We start from the raw sequence: 15,743 nt of genomic DNA on the forward strand, positions 1-15,743 counted from the left end.
TGGCTATATTTAAGAGGGAGTTAGATGTGGCCCTTGTGGCTAAAGGGATCAGGGGGTATGGAGAGAAGGCAGGTACAGGATACTGAGTTGGATGATCAGCCATGATCATATTGAATGGCAGTGCAGGCTCGAAGGGCCGAATGGCCTACTCCTGCACCTATTTTCTATGTTTCTATGTTTGTGTCATCCACAAACTTGCTAGTGTTGCTCCTAATTCCCTCTTCCAAATCATTAATATATATGGTAAACAGTTACGGCCCCAACACCGAGCCTTGCGGCACTCCAATCGCCACTGCCTGCCATTCTGAAAAGGACCCGTTCACTCCTACTCTTTGCTTCCTGTCTGCCAACCAATTTTCTATCCATGTCAACACCCTACCCCCAATACCATGTGCTCTAATTTTAGTCACCAGTCTCCCATGCGGGACCTTATCAAAGGCTTTCTGAAAGTCTGAATCTGTATCTGAAAGTCTAGATACACTACATCCACTGGCTCCCCTTCATCCATTTTACTTGTCATTATGAAATTATTATGAATCAGGATGAAATTATTAACGTCATCAAAAGGAATATATTGAACCATTTTACAAAGTGAGGCAGAGTAAAGTTATATTGCTCAAAGTACTCTGTTTCTTCCCAATCATTTTTACAAGACTAATTTGCCACTGAAGTTAAATTCAAAAATTTGAAAGTGAGTCTACTGTTTAGAATTATCGAATCATATCTAGAATTACTGTTTAAATTCAATGTTGGTGACTGTGACAGCAGGGATAAAATAATAGACTGCACTTAAAGCATGTACACGTAACTCATGATAATTGAACTATTTAAATTAGGAATACCAAGTTCAAATGTGATTTTTAATATTGCTTTTGGAAAAATGGGAAGAAGCTGTAATTCAAGTGAAAGACTTTGGGATGCAATCTGAAGAAAGACTTCTTTACCTGAATAGTCTACTATGTGTGTGGGGACCTTCTCTGGAGTGACATCTGCAGGGATAGTGATTTCTTCTGCTCGTGGAGGAACCTTTTAAAAACAAAAGAGTTGAATGTTTAACTCTAAGTAATTTTAAAGCAGTTTTAAAAAAAGGCATTACTTCACACTGTGTGAGTTAACCAGAGGCTGGGCCATAATTAACATAGTCCACGTACATTTACGAAGGTAGGAAGTTGTACAATATTTATCTATACCAATCTCTTTTGTCTGCATTAGACCATTCTTATCCACATCCTTCCATGATTTTTGCTAGGCTTCCCTGTGTTTCTGATGCACACACTCAAACTTCTCATCGCTGCTCTGAATACTCCTTCACTTTCAGTGATAAGGGGCCAGGGATTCCTAGATTCCTGGACAGAGTTCAAAATGCCACGTCTGTTTAGGGAGGTATGATGTCAACAACATGGCTTGCCTAAAAGAGTTGACTGGGTGTAATTAAGGCCTTGATGCTAAGGATTTTGGCGAAGGACATTGCTCGTGGATTTGGGGAAATCCAAGTGCGTAGGTGGATGGTAGATCCTGGGGAGATGACGAAAATGTAGCGAGAATAAAGAAAAGGATTAATGGGTGGTTGTTGGAAGAGCTAGTTTCCATCGTTTTTCTTGATGAGTGTGAAGTAAAAATCTTTGCATGAGGCTGGCTGTCAGGCTGAGAAGGATGAAATCTGGTCACAGATTGATTTTCTGCAGTTTGCAATGAGACCTTCCAAAAATTAATATTTTTATTGGAAAATTATCACTGGATATGAAAAGCAGTTTAATTTAGTTTTTTTACTTTAGAGATACAGCGCGGAAACGGGCCCTTCGGCCCACCGAATCCGCACCGAGCAGCGATCCCTGTGCATTAACACTATCCTACTACTTGGAACAATTTACATTACACCAAGCCAATTAGCCTACAAACCTGCACATCTTTGGAGTGTGGGAGGAAACCGAAGATCTCAGAGAAAACCCACGCGGTCACGGGGAGAACGTACAAACTCCGTACTGACAGCACCCGTAGTCGGGATCGAACCTGGGTCTATGGCGCCGCAAGCGCTGTAAGGCAGCAACTCTACCGCTGCGCAACCAAGTCTTTTTCTAAGATGTAATTTTCGATTGTTCTGCAGATAACTTTCAAAGAGTGCGACAGGATGAACAAGTAGCTGCACGATCAGACAAAATTAAAACGTCAGTTCAAAGCTTGCATACCACAGTACACTAGAAGAGCTGTAATGCTCGGGCAGTGCGTCTGAAATGTCGTTGTATGTATTTACAATGACAATAAAGTGTATTATTATTATTATTATAATGAATGGCAGGTAAAGATAGCGAACTACAAAGCACCTTGTGAGCAGGACTTTAGGTTTCAGTGAATGCAAGGAAGGAAGGAGGCGTGGGCAACAGTCAAAAGCATTTTTTATAGATTTGTTAGGCTGTGAAAAGAGAATCAACACAGCAAAGTAATTACACCAGCTCAAGATTCAAGCTTCAAGAGAGTTTATTGTCATGTGTCCCAGATAGGACAATCAAATTCTTGCTTTGCTTCAGCACAACAGAATTATAGAAGGCATGAATACAGAACAGATCAGTGTGTCCATATACCATTGTATAAATATATACACACATGAATAAATAAAATGGATAAATGCAAATAAACAGATAATGGGCTATTAATATTCAGAGTTTTGTTTAAGTTGAGTTCAATAGCCTGACAATAAGGTCAAGGTTCAAATAGGGACACAATGCCAAAATTTAAGAAAAAAACAATCCACCTACCTCTTCAGGAAACTCTTCACTGACCAGAGACATAATCAAAGATGTCTTCCCAACCTTAGCTGCACAAAGGAAAATAAATAACTTTATTCACAATCACCTGTCCGCATATCAGATAGTTCACCAGCAAGTTTATGACTCATTGCTAATACCTAGTGACGTAGTAAGGACCCTATTCAAACGCACATATAACCGCATGCTTTCAGTAACTGTCTGCTTAATAACTTTCACATTCACAATTCTCCCAAAGAGGTTTACTTAAAATAAAGAAAACAGGGAATTATGAATATGTTATTCCCAGGGAGCCGAGCAGCAGGCTATTGAAGAATTCCTTGAGAGGGACAACAACTCTTACAAGCACATCGCAATTCCCCATTTGTGACATTGGGAACTTGCATGGGTCCGAGCTACATTTGCCTTTCAGTGGGATACACAGAACTGTCTTTATTCAGTCTATACAGCGACCCCTCAAATGTTTTTCCAGTGCTGCAATCCAGCGGCTGGATTGCAGTACTGACCTCCCCACCATCGAAGGGATCTATCGAAGTCGCTGCCTCAAAAAGGCAGCCAACATCATCAAAAACCCACACCATCCTGGCCACACAATCTCACCATTGCCATCGGGAAGAAGGTGCCTGAAAACTGTAACAACCAGGTTCAGGAACAGCTTCTTCCCTACAGCCATCAGGCTATTAAACATGACAACAAATAAGCTCTGAGCTACAACAGACTATTATTATTATTGCACTATACTTGTTTATTTATTGAGTATGCGTGCATGTGTATACACACACTGAACTTTTTTTCTCCCGTTATGTACTATGTTTACACATTCTGTTGTGCTGCAGCAAGTAAGAATTTCATTGTCCTATCTGGGACATATGACAATAAAACACTCTTGACTTGCTATCTGCAATCAAAAAAATTCTAATTACCTCAATTCCCAACCTGTTCTCACTTGTACATGGCCTATCTCACCCTTCTGAATCTCTGCATGCTCAACATCTTATGCCAGCACAAAACCCAGCAAGCTTATATTTAGGCCACTGTCGGATTTGTACGAAAAACTCAATTCAACCAGAATCTGCCTTCGCAACCATCTGATGTACTCACTGATGTACCAAAAATCCAAGTGACTCTCGTCCTCCATTAATACTGTATCTGTAGGAAAGAACTGCAGATGCTTGTTTAAATCAAAGGTATTGTGTACTGACTTGGTGCAATCTACTATTCATACACTCTTGTACTTCAGTGTGATTGTGCTATGTATATAAACTGATTGCTGTATACAAGTTGCTGCCTTACAACGCTTGCGGCGCCGGAGGCCCGGGTTCAACTATACGCTCTCCTGTGACAGCATGGGTTTTCTCCAAGATCTTCGGTTTCCTCCCACACTCCAAAGATGTACAGGTTTGTAGGTTAATTGGCTTGGTATACATGTAATTTGTCCCTAGTGTGTGTAGGATAGTGTTAATGTGTGGGGATCACTGGTTGGCATGGACTCGGTGGGCCGAACGGCCTGTTTCCGCGCTGTATCTCGAAACTAAACTAATCATGCATGATGCTTTGAGTAGGTACTTTGCATACTATCAGCACAGGCTTCAGCAGGATGAAGTTTAATTTTAGATACATAATGTATAAAGGTACTTTCCAAAGAATCTTTAGCAATGTTTCTAAGGTTAGATCAGGAAGAAAGCATAATGCTAAATTTGTAAAGAGAACACAGTGGACGATGAGATACTAAAAATATTTAGCCTGGGAGATTAGTAACCGATGACGTGCCCAAGGGTTCTGTTCTGGGACCTGTGCTATTTCCAGTATCAGGATGATGTGAATCCAGATGTCAAAGCTGCCATAGCCAGACATAAAACCAGTTTTTATCCACGAGTAGTTGCTCTACTCAACAGCCAAACATCTGTAGTCTCTCTTTGATCTGGTATTTTTTTGGATCACATGTTTGATCAATGGTATTTTATCATTAATGTTTTATTATTGTTAATGTTTAGTGTTTTCTGAGTCATTCGTAACTGTCACTGTATGTCATGTTGTTACTTGTGGGTGGAGCACCAAGGCAAATTCCTTGTATGTGAATACTTGGCCAATAAACTTACTTACTTAGTGGGCGCTGATGGACAGTTCTCAAATTGAGCAATTTGTGTACAGATTGAATTTCTTAAACAATAGTGGATCATGAGTATTAAATTCACACGGTCTGAGCAACAATAAATTAGACATTCTAATTTAATATAGAAGTGTGTTGTAGAGAACACATTTTGAAAGAGAGTGACTGAAGGATGTAGGACTGAGTAGCTGAATGACCTTTCACGTTCTAGATTTGTATCTGTGCTTGTGTTAACAGTACACATGTTTGCATCAATGCATGGAATGGAATCAGAAATGATAGGATATTACACTCCAGAGTGAGGCCACGTGGAAACTGGAGGAATTACACCTCATATTCCGCTTGAGTAGCCTACGAGCCAACAGCATGGTCATTAAATTCTCCAATTTCAGGTAGCTAACCAATAAACATACTGTCACTTTTATCCCCTCTCTCTTCCCTGTGCCCCACCTTGGTGCGCACCCATTTCTTCAACAATCCCGATCCTCCTTTCCCCTCTACCTCCCCTCCCACCTAAATCCCTTCCCCTGGTTTCACATTTCATGCATCTTCTCTCCTTATCTCACCGCCTTTTATCTTTTCATCTCTGGCTATTAACCAACCATCTGCTAATCAAGCCCCTCTTACCAGCCGTCACATGCTCGCCCCCACCTCTCTCCCCCACGCTACAATCAGTCTAAACAACGGACCGATCCAAAATGTCATCTATTCAAGTTCTCCAGAGATGCTGCCTGACCCCTGAGTTACCCCAGTGTTTTATATCTTTTTTTACCTCTGATGCAATTCCAAGCAGGTGTAACAAAACATAGGGCGACCTACAAACCACAGCATAACCCATAAAAAGGTGGCCAAACCACCTACAAAACTATATTAAATATTCTTTTATAAAAGCCAATTTCCAGTCCGTTAACCTGTTCTCAATCCACAACAGCATACTTCACCAACTCCAATCAAAAACCCTGCAGATAGAGTGAAGTTCACACCAGTTCACTGTCAACATAATTACAGTTACTGCACCTCTGAACAATAAATACTCTCAGATAGATAATACTGTTCAGAAAGCCATTGTTAACTCAGCTCTTCTGATTTGGTCACCAAGGAGCACTTTCCAAACAAAAGCTTGGGAGAAGATTACTTAAATTGCAGTAACTGTTCCACAAGTGCATGCAGCAATCAATTTGCCGGTGAGCCGTTTATTACTGGTTTGCATAATTTTATGTTTTCATGTACAGTCTGAGTCTACATGCCTGTGATTCTGTTGCAAGCAGAATTTTCATTGTACCTGCACCTCACCATACTTGTGCATCTGCCAATAAACTGGACTTGAATTTGAACCAGCAATGGGTGCCTCGCCAACAGTTTATCTGTCCTTTCCTTCTTTGTGTCTGTTTTGTACGTGTTAAATGTATGTTTTTAAATGTTCTTTAACTTGTTGTATGTGGGGGGTGGGAGGAGAGTTGGGGTTTTCTAATCTCTAAAAAGAGATTTTCTAATCTCTTACCGCGACTTTTTCTAATCTCTTACCGCGACGGAGATGCAATTTTTTCCGTATTGTATCTCCGTCTGCACTGCGGCCTAACATCGTGGAGTTGGTGGTCTTTGCTGGAGATCAACAGGGAGCTCCATCGCGGGAGCCTGCGGACTTACCATCACGGAGTTCGCAATCCCTGTCGGGGGTCGTCTTTGGGACTCCAACTGTGGGAGCCTGCGGGACTTTAACTTCGCGGAGCCCGTGGTCTCTGATTAAAGACCGATATCGGGGACTCCAAGCTGCAGGTGTTTCATTCTCCCCGACGCGGGAGCTTCGATCGCCGGATGCGGGGGCTGACTGCCCTGACCGCAGGAGAATAAAGAGGAACTGTGATGCCTTCCATCAGTGAGGAACGTGGGGAATCCGCTGTGGTGGATGTTTATGTTAACTTTTTTGTAGTTGTGTGTCTTCTTGCTTATTTCTTTGTTTGGATGTATGGTCATTCCCATATCACTGTACCTTAATTGGTACATGTGACAATAAACTGACATTGAAACCTTGACTTAACTTATGAGTAGCTTAATGGTTTTGGCAGAAATTTGCGAGGAAGCTACCAGGCACCTTGTTAGACAAAATTATATGCTATAATAACTAAAGAGGTAGACAAAATAAATATTCATCATCAATAAAAAACTGCATCACAGAAACTTAAAGATTACTTTCAAAGTATTTCCAGCTTTAAAGCCTCCATTATCAAATTCTCCGACTGACACAATTAACTGGATAAATATCGTTTACACATTATTTTCGTTGGATCAAAATCCTGAATTTCCCACATTAACATGCAGCACCAACATAGACAATAATGGGACAAGCTGACAGCCAGCATTGTTAAAAAATAACAGTGGCACAGTGGTCACATTACAGGACTAGTAATCCAGAGGACTAGGCAAATATTCAAAGATATGATTTTGAAACCCACCACAACAACTAATTATTTGATTTAAATTCTCTTAATTCAAAGTAAATCTACTCTCTGCAATGATAACCAAGAAGCTACTGCACTGCCATAATCTTTTCTGGTTCACTCATGCCTGTTAGCAAATAAAATCTGACATCTTCAGCTGGTATGGCTCCAGGATCCACACTAAAGTAGTTATCTCTTCCCTGCCCTTTAGCTTGCTAGACAGTTGCATTCAGTTGTACTACAATTATCTTGAAGCCACTTTCTCGCAGCTAATTAGGTTGGGGCAACACGAGTTGGTCTTGCCAGCAATGTGGATTTTGAGAATCAAGAGAAAAAAGTTTATCAAGTCCAAACTTTTAATAAATCTTTTCAACTGGTGTTGGTGACATATACTAAGTTTGTGTGTAGCAAAAACAGGTTGCATATTTACGATAAAGTGGGGGCATAAAAGGCATTACGAAATTTGCAGTTCATGTATTTTATAAAATCAGTTACATCGTGCAAAGCCTTTGAACTATAACATGTAAAATTTCAGCCACAGAATTCATTAATCCTGTATATTATAATAAGTTCCACCATGCTGGGCTCCTCCATCCGATGTGTCTGTCGCACCTAACTGACCAACTAAATTACAGGAAAGCTGAACAACAATCTGAAGCCATAAGTAATAAATAATCTGCTCCACATTTCCAAATATTTCACTGCTACCTGCAATTTATGCCAACATGTCAATTGATTCCACGCAGTTTGAGAGACCGCACTATGCACGAGTACGTTTTTAATTCTGATTAATAGATTTAGGACAACGAGGAAGGCTGTCAAAGGACTTTGTGGGATTTGGATCAATGGACAGAGAAATGGCAGATGTAGTTTAATCCCAGCAAGTGTGAGGTGCTACTCTTTGTGAGGTCAAATGCAAAGGAAAAGTACACAGTTAATAGTAAGCTCCTCAAGAGCATTGATATACAGTAGGACTTTGGGGTCCAAGTCCATCGTTCCCTGAAAATGACCACACAAGTATAGCGGTCAAGGCGGCATTGGTTAGCTTGCCTTCATCAGTCCAGGCATTGAGTACAACAGTTAAGGAGTCATGTTTCAGTGTTATATCTTAGGTTAATCACATTTGGAGTATTGTACGCAATTTTGATTGCCCCATTACAAGGAGGGTGTGGAAGCTTTGGAGAGGGTAAAGAAGTGGTTTACCACATTGCTGTTTGGATTACAGGGTATTAGCTATAAGGAGTGGTTGGACAAATTTGGATTGTTTTTTTCCAGGAGTTTTGGAGGTTGAGGGAGACCTGATAGAAGTATATAAAATATGAGATTCAGAGAGATAGTCGCATCCTCTCCCCCAGGATGGAAATATCAAAGATTAGAGGGTATAGCTTTAAGATAGAGGAGGAAAGTTTAAAGGAGATGTACAGAGCAAGTTTGTTTTACACATAACTTGGGACTCCTGCCAGAGGTCATGGTGGAAGCAGATAAGATAATAGCATTTAAGAGGCTTTTAGCTGGGAACTTGGATATGCAGGGAACTACAAACTATCTTGGTTGCACTAGAGACTTCGGGCTTTGGTTTTGTTTTGCACTAATATTGGGGGGTTTTTCCCCATTTATTTCACTTTTTTTGTTTATTATATTATCTATTGATTACTGTGTTTACAGACCTGTTGAGTTGCTGCAAGTAAGAATTTCAATGTTCCGTATCGGTGGCGATTAAACACTGGACTCTTGCAATGGAGGATTATAGATCATGTGTAGACACAGAAGATTAACTTGGCTTCATGTTCGGCACTAAGATTGTCAGTGAAAGCCACTAATCCTGTGCTATACGTTCAATGTATATTTCAGCATGCACAAGCAAAAAATCTCTTTATATGTATTACCTGTACTATGCTTCAATCTTCGCCACTATTATAAAATTGCTTCCAAGTAAAGTCCTGTCAAATAACCAGTTTTGTTCTATTTTGACCAGCACGCATCACACCCACAGTTTGTCAACAATCCTCTGTGGCTAGCATGTGGATCAGACATTAGTTAAACCATTTCCGGCCCATGAGATTGCGCCAGAACATGGCAACGTTTTGTGTGCTGTCCATGAAGAGACAATAGACAATAGGTGCAGGAGTAGGCCATTCGGCCCTTCGAGCCAGCACCACCATTCAACATGATCATGGCTGATCATCCCCAATCAGTATCACGTTCCTGCCTTCTCCCCATATCACCTGAATGCTATTTTTAAGAGCCCTATCTAGCTCTCTCTTGAAAGCATCCAGAGAACGGGCCTCCACCGCCCTCTGAGGCCTCTCTGTGAGAAAAAGTGTTTCCTCGTCTCCGTTCTAAAGAGGATCTATTTACAATTGTTTCACACTTTTACATGTATGAGTGATTGTATAGTACTATTTCACTGGATAGCACACAGAACAAGTAATAATAAACTAAACAAGACACGGGGTAGGCAGAGAATTAGTAGAAAGGTGCGTGGTATCAGCAGAAACACATAAATGCCTCAGGTTGTGGTCAATGGTCGAATGTGATTCTTTCCTAGCTTTGGGTGTAATGTAGAAAGCAGATGTTGTCACTGTTGGTGGTCCCCACTTGAACATCAATTCTGTCACTATTATTCAAACCAATTCTGATGGCACTTCTTCCTCCGGGCCTCGCCCCAAAACATCACCCATTCCTTCTCTCCAAAGATGCTGCCTGTCCCACTGATTTACTCCAGCTTTTTGTGTCTATCTTCAGTTTGTACCAGCATCTGCAGTTCCTTCTTACACACTGCAAGAATGATCCACTGAAATATTCTAAGAACAAACATTGCTTATTCCCTTTTGACACCCATTATACATACTACCCTCAGAACCTATCACAGCTGCTTAACTCAGACATAGCACCAACCCAACTGATCAAGACCTTGTTGTAAACTTAGATATCCTTCCTCACTGTCTACTGTTCCACCAACGTAGGTGTCATCTGCAAATTTACTACAAAAGGTAATGACATTATCATACAAATTACTAATGTATATAACAAACGGCAGTGGACCCAGCACTGACCCATGCGGCACCAACCTTAATTACATAAACAAGTCTACACAACTACCCTTTCACTCCTTCCGTCAAGCTAATTTTTAATCCAAATGGCCAACTCTTCTTGGACTTCATGTGATCTAACCTTCCAGACTAGCCTACCATGATGGACCTTGTCAAAGGCCTTGCTAAAGTCCATGTAAACAGCACAACTTTCTTTCAGCACTGCTTGTCGACCATATCGCCTGCAAGGTGGCTACTCCCATTTTTCTGGACTGACAAATGGTTATACATAAATAATAATAATACATTTTATTTATGGGCGCCTTTCAAGAGTCTCAAGGACAACTTACAAAAATTTAGCAGGTAGAGGAAAAACATTTAAGGGGAATGAAATAAATAGTAGAGACATGACTAGTACACAAAGTAAAGACAGAATTCAATACAAAACACAGTATGAGGCAATTAATGCACAGATGAAAAGGGAGGAGGACGTGGGGCTAAGGATAGGCAGAGGTGAAGAGATGGGTCTTGAGGCGGGACTGGAAGATGGTGAGGGACACGGAATTGCGGATCAGTTGGGGGAGGGAGTTCCAGAGCCTGGGAGCTGCCCTGGAGAAGGCTCTGTCCCCAAAACTGCGGAGGTTGGACTTGTGGATGGAGAGGAGACCGGCTGATGTGGATCTGAGGGACCGTGAGGGTTGGTAGGGGGAGAGGAGGTCAGTGAGATATGGGGGGGCCAGATGGTGGAGGGCTTTGTAGGTGAGGATCAGGATTTTGTAGGTGATCCGGTGGGAGATGGGAAGCCAGTGAAGTTGTTTGAGGACTGGAGTGATGTGATGCCAGGATTTGATGTGGGCGATGAGTCGGGCGGCTGCGTTCTGGACCAGTTGGAGTCGGTTGATGTAGGTGGAGCTGATGCCAAGGAGAAGTAAGTTGCAATAGTCCAGTCGGGAGGAGATGAAGGCATGGATGAGTCTTTCAGCAGCGGGCGGTGTGAGAGAGGGTCTGAGTTTGGCGATGTTGCGGAGATGAAAGAAGGAGGTTTTAATGACATGGCGGATGTGAGGCTCAAGAGAGAGGATGGAATCAAAGATCACGCCAAGGTTGCAGGCCTGGGGAGATGGGGAGACAGTGGTGCCGTCGATGGTGAGAGTGGAGAAATAGGACATTGTATTTTTTTTTTTTGCACTATTGTGTAAAATCCCATATAAATACACATAATTTCTTGTGCTGTCAGAAAAAAAGTTCATGGTATGTTTTTTCATAAATAACTTGATGTCTGTGATAAATAGCAGCCAGAAAACTTATTGCTCTCTTAACAGTGCCATGGAACATTTGTACATTCACCCTTAATCTGCAGCAGATAAAATAGATTCTGGAATGTAGTTTAAATTTTTTTAAAGATAAAGCATGGAAACATGCCCTTCAGCAAATCGACTCCACACCAGCCATGGATCACCCGTTCACACTAGTTCTAAGTTATCCCACTTTCACATCCACTCCCTACACACTAGGAGCAATTTATAGTGGGCATTTAACCTGCAAACTCATGCCTTTGGGGGCGTGTGAGGAAACCGGTGCACCCGGAGGAAACCCACATGGTCAGACCCACAGGAAGAACGTGCAAACTCCACACAGACGGCATCCAAGGTCAGGATCGAACCTGGATCTCTAGCAGAGTAAGGGCAGCAGATGCTGGGGTAACTCAGCGGGACAGGCATCATCTCTGGAGAGAAGGAATAGGTGACGTTTTGGGTCAAGACCCTTCTTTAGACTAGTCAATGGGAAACGAGAGATAGTCTGACTAGTCTGAAGAAGGGTCTCAACCTGAAATCCTCCTCTCCAGAGATGCTGTCTGCCCCACTGAGATACACCAGCATTTTGTCTCTATCTTCGGTTGAAACCAGCATCTGCAATTCCTTCCTACACTGTAAAGCAGCAGCTCTGCCAGCTGCACCACTGTGCCACCTCGTGATCTTTTGATCCAAAGGTGAGAGAGCTACCTACTGACTAATAGACAGATACTTGTTCAGGGAGTGGAAGGAGAGAGGCACAAGACCATGGGGAGAAAGAGAGTGACATTGATTTGTTGGGGGGGAAGAATAGTGAAGGATAAGATAAATTCTAAGACTGGGGGAAATGGCTATAATTACACTCCATCCTCCAGACTACTGGATAGGAAGGAGTGAAACATATTTTTCCATGTCATTTCCCAACTATTGCAATGAGTGGAGAAATGGAAAATCTCAGCGTCAGAAGAATTCTTCAGGTCAGAGCCAGAGCAGCTGACGTTCAGGACGGGACTTCAGAACAGCTGATCTACCCCTTGGTGACAGCACACGAGGTAGGTGTGGGTGGAGTGCATCCAGCTTGCGACTCACACCACTCACACTGAATGCACAACCACGCTGAAAAGAGAAAGATGCCGGGATGGCAGTAAACTGTGGCGTGTTGCCGGGAGAGATGCCGCACAGAGGAATTTGGAGCAGGGGGGGGGGAAAGAGCTGCAACAAGAGCAAGGCTAAAAAAATATGTCAATTCATTCCCGGATAGGAGAGGAAAATGAATGCATGTGTGCTCGGCTGTGTCCCGACACCTTGCAGGGCTTGAGCCGGTGGGAAGGTCATTGGTGCGGGGACATGTATGTTCCATGGAGGCGGCGGGGGAGAGAGGGAAGAGGGAGGGAGAGAGAGACCCCCATGTCCCGGGGCCCTGCACCCTCCCCGCTCCCCACTCACGTTCTCCAACCAGCAGAATCCTCACGTCCTTCCTCATGGCGGCCGCCGGGGCCTGGAGCAGCGGGAGCGGGAGCCGCGGCCCGCACGGCCGGGAGAGGCTGCGGGGAGACTCGGGGCCCAGGCCGGGTTGCTCCTTCTCCAGGCGGGAATTGTCGGCGGCGAACACTCCCCCTCCCTCCCGCCTTCCACTCACTCCCACCCAGGAGGATCAGGCTTCCTTCAAAGGCCAGAGATCGCGGTTACTCCCCGCTCCATTCCCGCCCCTGTCTCTCCAACCCCCCACCCTCCCCTTCCTCCTCCTCGCTGCCGTCGTTAGCCCTCCGTGCGTGCGTGCGTGCGTGCGCGCCCCCGGCAGCTGCGTGCGCGCCCCCGTCCCCGACACTAGCGCGCGTGCCCCCGGCAGCTGCGTGCGCGCCCCCGTCCCCGACAGCTGCGTGCGCGCCCCCGTCCCCGACAGCTGCGTGCGCGCCCCCGTCCCCGACAGCTGCGTGCGCGCCCCCGTCCCCGACAGCCACCGTGTCGACCTGCACACACCTCCCCCCCCCCCCCCCCGCGGCCTAGCGCCCCAGGCTTCACTTGGACACCTTACAACATTGGGGGGGGGGGAAACAAAACATAGAAATAGAAAAATGGACCCTTTAGATGGAGTGATGTACCTTGGCTGAAGACCATCTTATCCCATGGCAATGACCCCAGGAGCAGGATAATTGTTCATCTGTTTGGCATCTCTACAACAAGATAAGTGTAGAAACTTAGACAAAAATAGACGCAGGAGTAGGCTATTATTAGGCCCTTCGAGCCAGCACCGCCTTTCAATGTGATCGTGACTGATCATCTAAAATCAGTATCCCACTCCTGCTTTATCCCCATATCCCTTGATTCCTTTATCCCAAAGAGCTATATCTAAAGGGCCTGCCCCACTTGGGCGTCATTTGCGCATCACGCAGGTGGCACGCGAGGATTTTGAGCTTCCCAAGAATCCTGGGGCGCCGCGCGCCCTACCGCGCGTCACTGCCTACGCCACCACGCCTCACCACACACCATGCGCGCGTCACGACTCGCCAACCAATTTTTAGGATGTCGCGTAAATGAGGCCCAAGTGGGAAAGGCCCTTAACTCTCTCTGAAAACATCCAGTGAATTGGCCTCCACTGCCTTCTGTGGCAGAGAATTCCACAGATTCACAACTCTTTGGGTGAAAATGTGTTACCTCATGTTTACAACCCAGCAGTGTGAATATTGATTCCTCTTGCTTCAAGTAACCTTTGCTTTCCCTCCCTCTCCATCCCTAGAGTTCTGTTCCTCATTCTGTTCCTGGTTTTGTTCCTCCAAACCCTCTCTCTACGTTGCTCCCCCACCCTGGTTATCCTACTGTCCTCTTGATTAACATTTTTCCTGCATCTAGTCTGTCCAATCCCTTAAGAAGTTTATATGTTTCTATAAGATCCCCGCTCAGCCTTCTAAATTCCAGTGAATATAAGCCCAGTCGATCCATTCTTTCATCCTATGTCAGTCCCGCCATCCCGGGAATTTACCTGGTGAACCTGGAACTTAATCGACCTGATTAGCAGATGGATCAATGTTGTGGTTTCGGGGGAGGGGAGAGGGTATTGAATTATACATGTATGGTAAGAAATATACTTATGAGAGGAGGAATAGAAAAAGTGAACAAAGGGAGAAAGAACCTAACTGCATTGGTCAGAATAGGAAGAAAATAATGGAGTTACCAGTAACTGGAAAAGTCACCGGGGTTCCAGGTTCACCAGGTTAATTCCCGGGATGGCGGGCCTGGCGTATGATGAAAGAATGGATCGACTGGCCTTATATTCACTGGAATTTAGAAGGATGAGAGGTCATCTTATAGTGCTTGTGCCGCACAACGCTGCGCAAAATTCAAACGGGCACGCGGACTGCGCCTTCGACCAACGGCCGTTCACTGGCAGCTGTTAAATTGCATATGAATATGCTCAGCCTATTAATCTGGTTCATAAATCCATAAGGGATAGGAGCAGAATTAGGCCATTCGGCCCATCAAGTCATAAAGTTCATAAATGATAGGAGCAGAATTAGGCCATTCGGCCCATCAGGTCTACTCTGCCATTCAATCATGGCTGATCTATCCCTCCCTCCTAACCCCATTCTCCTGCCTTCTCCCCATAACCTCTGACAAATTTGGGCCAATATTTCCCCTTGACAGATCCAGCATAAGATTTTGGTGCTCAGATTAACAACACATAGACTTATCGGAAAAATGTTATCCCAAGTAATAATGAAATAATGGCTATTTTGTTTTCTATCGATGAGAATGTTTTGAAATACCTATAGATATATTCTTGAGAGTTGAACAATTTGTGAACCTTTATAATTCAGCAATAAGCGCAAAATTATTGACTTTTAGACTCCGGTTTCAGTAATATTCAAGTTCAAGTTCAAGTGAGTTTATTGTCATGTGTCCCTGTATAGGACAATGAAATTCTTGCTTTGCTTAAGCACACAGAAAATAGTAGGCATTTACTACAAAACAGATAAATGTGTCCATATACCATGATATAAATATATACACACATGAATAAATAAACTGGTAGTGCAAATAACACTTTCTGTTATTTGCACTACCAGTTTATTTATTCATGTGTGTATATATTTATATCATGGTATATGGAC

At 43.6% G+C, this 15,743-nt stretch overlaps 1 protein-coding gene across 3 annotated transcripts in view; it reads right to left on the reverse strand.

The window, feature by feature from the left end:
- The window catches only part of rhot1 (ras homolog family member T1), a 59,684-nt gene extending 46,239 nt beyond the window's left edge, over positions 1-13,445 (reverse strand). For 2 of the 3 annotated variants that reach the window (XM_033044112.1, XM_033044110.1), the window contains exons 1-3: positions 13,081-13,354; positions 2,754-2,812; positions 945-1,026 (exon numbers count right to left, since the gene is read on the reverse strand). In XM_033044112.1, coding sequence (XP_032900003.1) covers positions 945-1,026; positions 2,754-2,812; positions 13,081-13,117 — 178 coding nt within the window. In that variant the 5' untranslated portion in view covers positions 13,118-13,354. Of the gene's footprint in view, positions 1-944; positions 1,027-2,753; positions 2,813-13,080 lie in introns of all 3 variants that reach the window. The other variant, XM_033044113.1, reaches the window with a different exon arrangement.
- Positions 13,446-15,743: the final 2,298 nt, after the last annotated feature.

Source organism: Amblyraja radiata, chromosome 26 (assembly GCF_010909765.2).
Source record: "Amblyraja radiata isolate CabotCenter1 chromosome 26, sAmbRad1.1.pri, whole genome shotgun sequence".
Lineage (NCBI taxonomy): Eukaryota > Metazoa > Chordata > Chondrichthyes > Rajiformes > Rajidae > Amblyraja > Amblyraja radiata.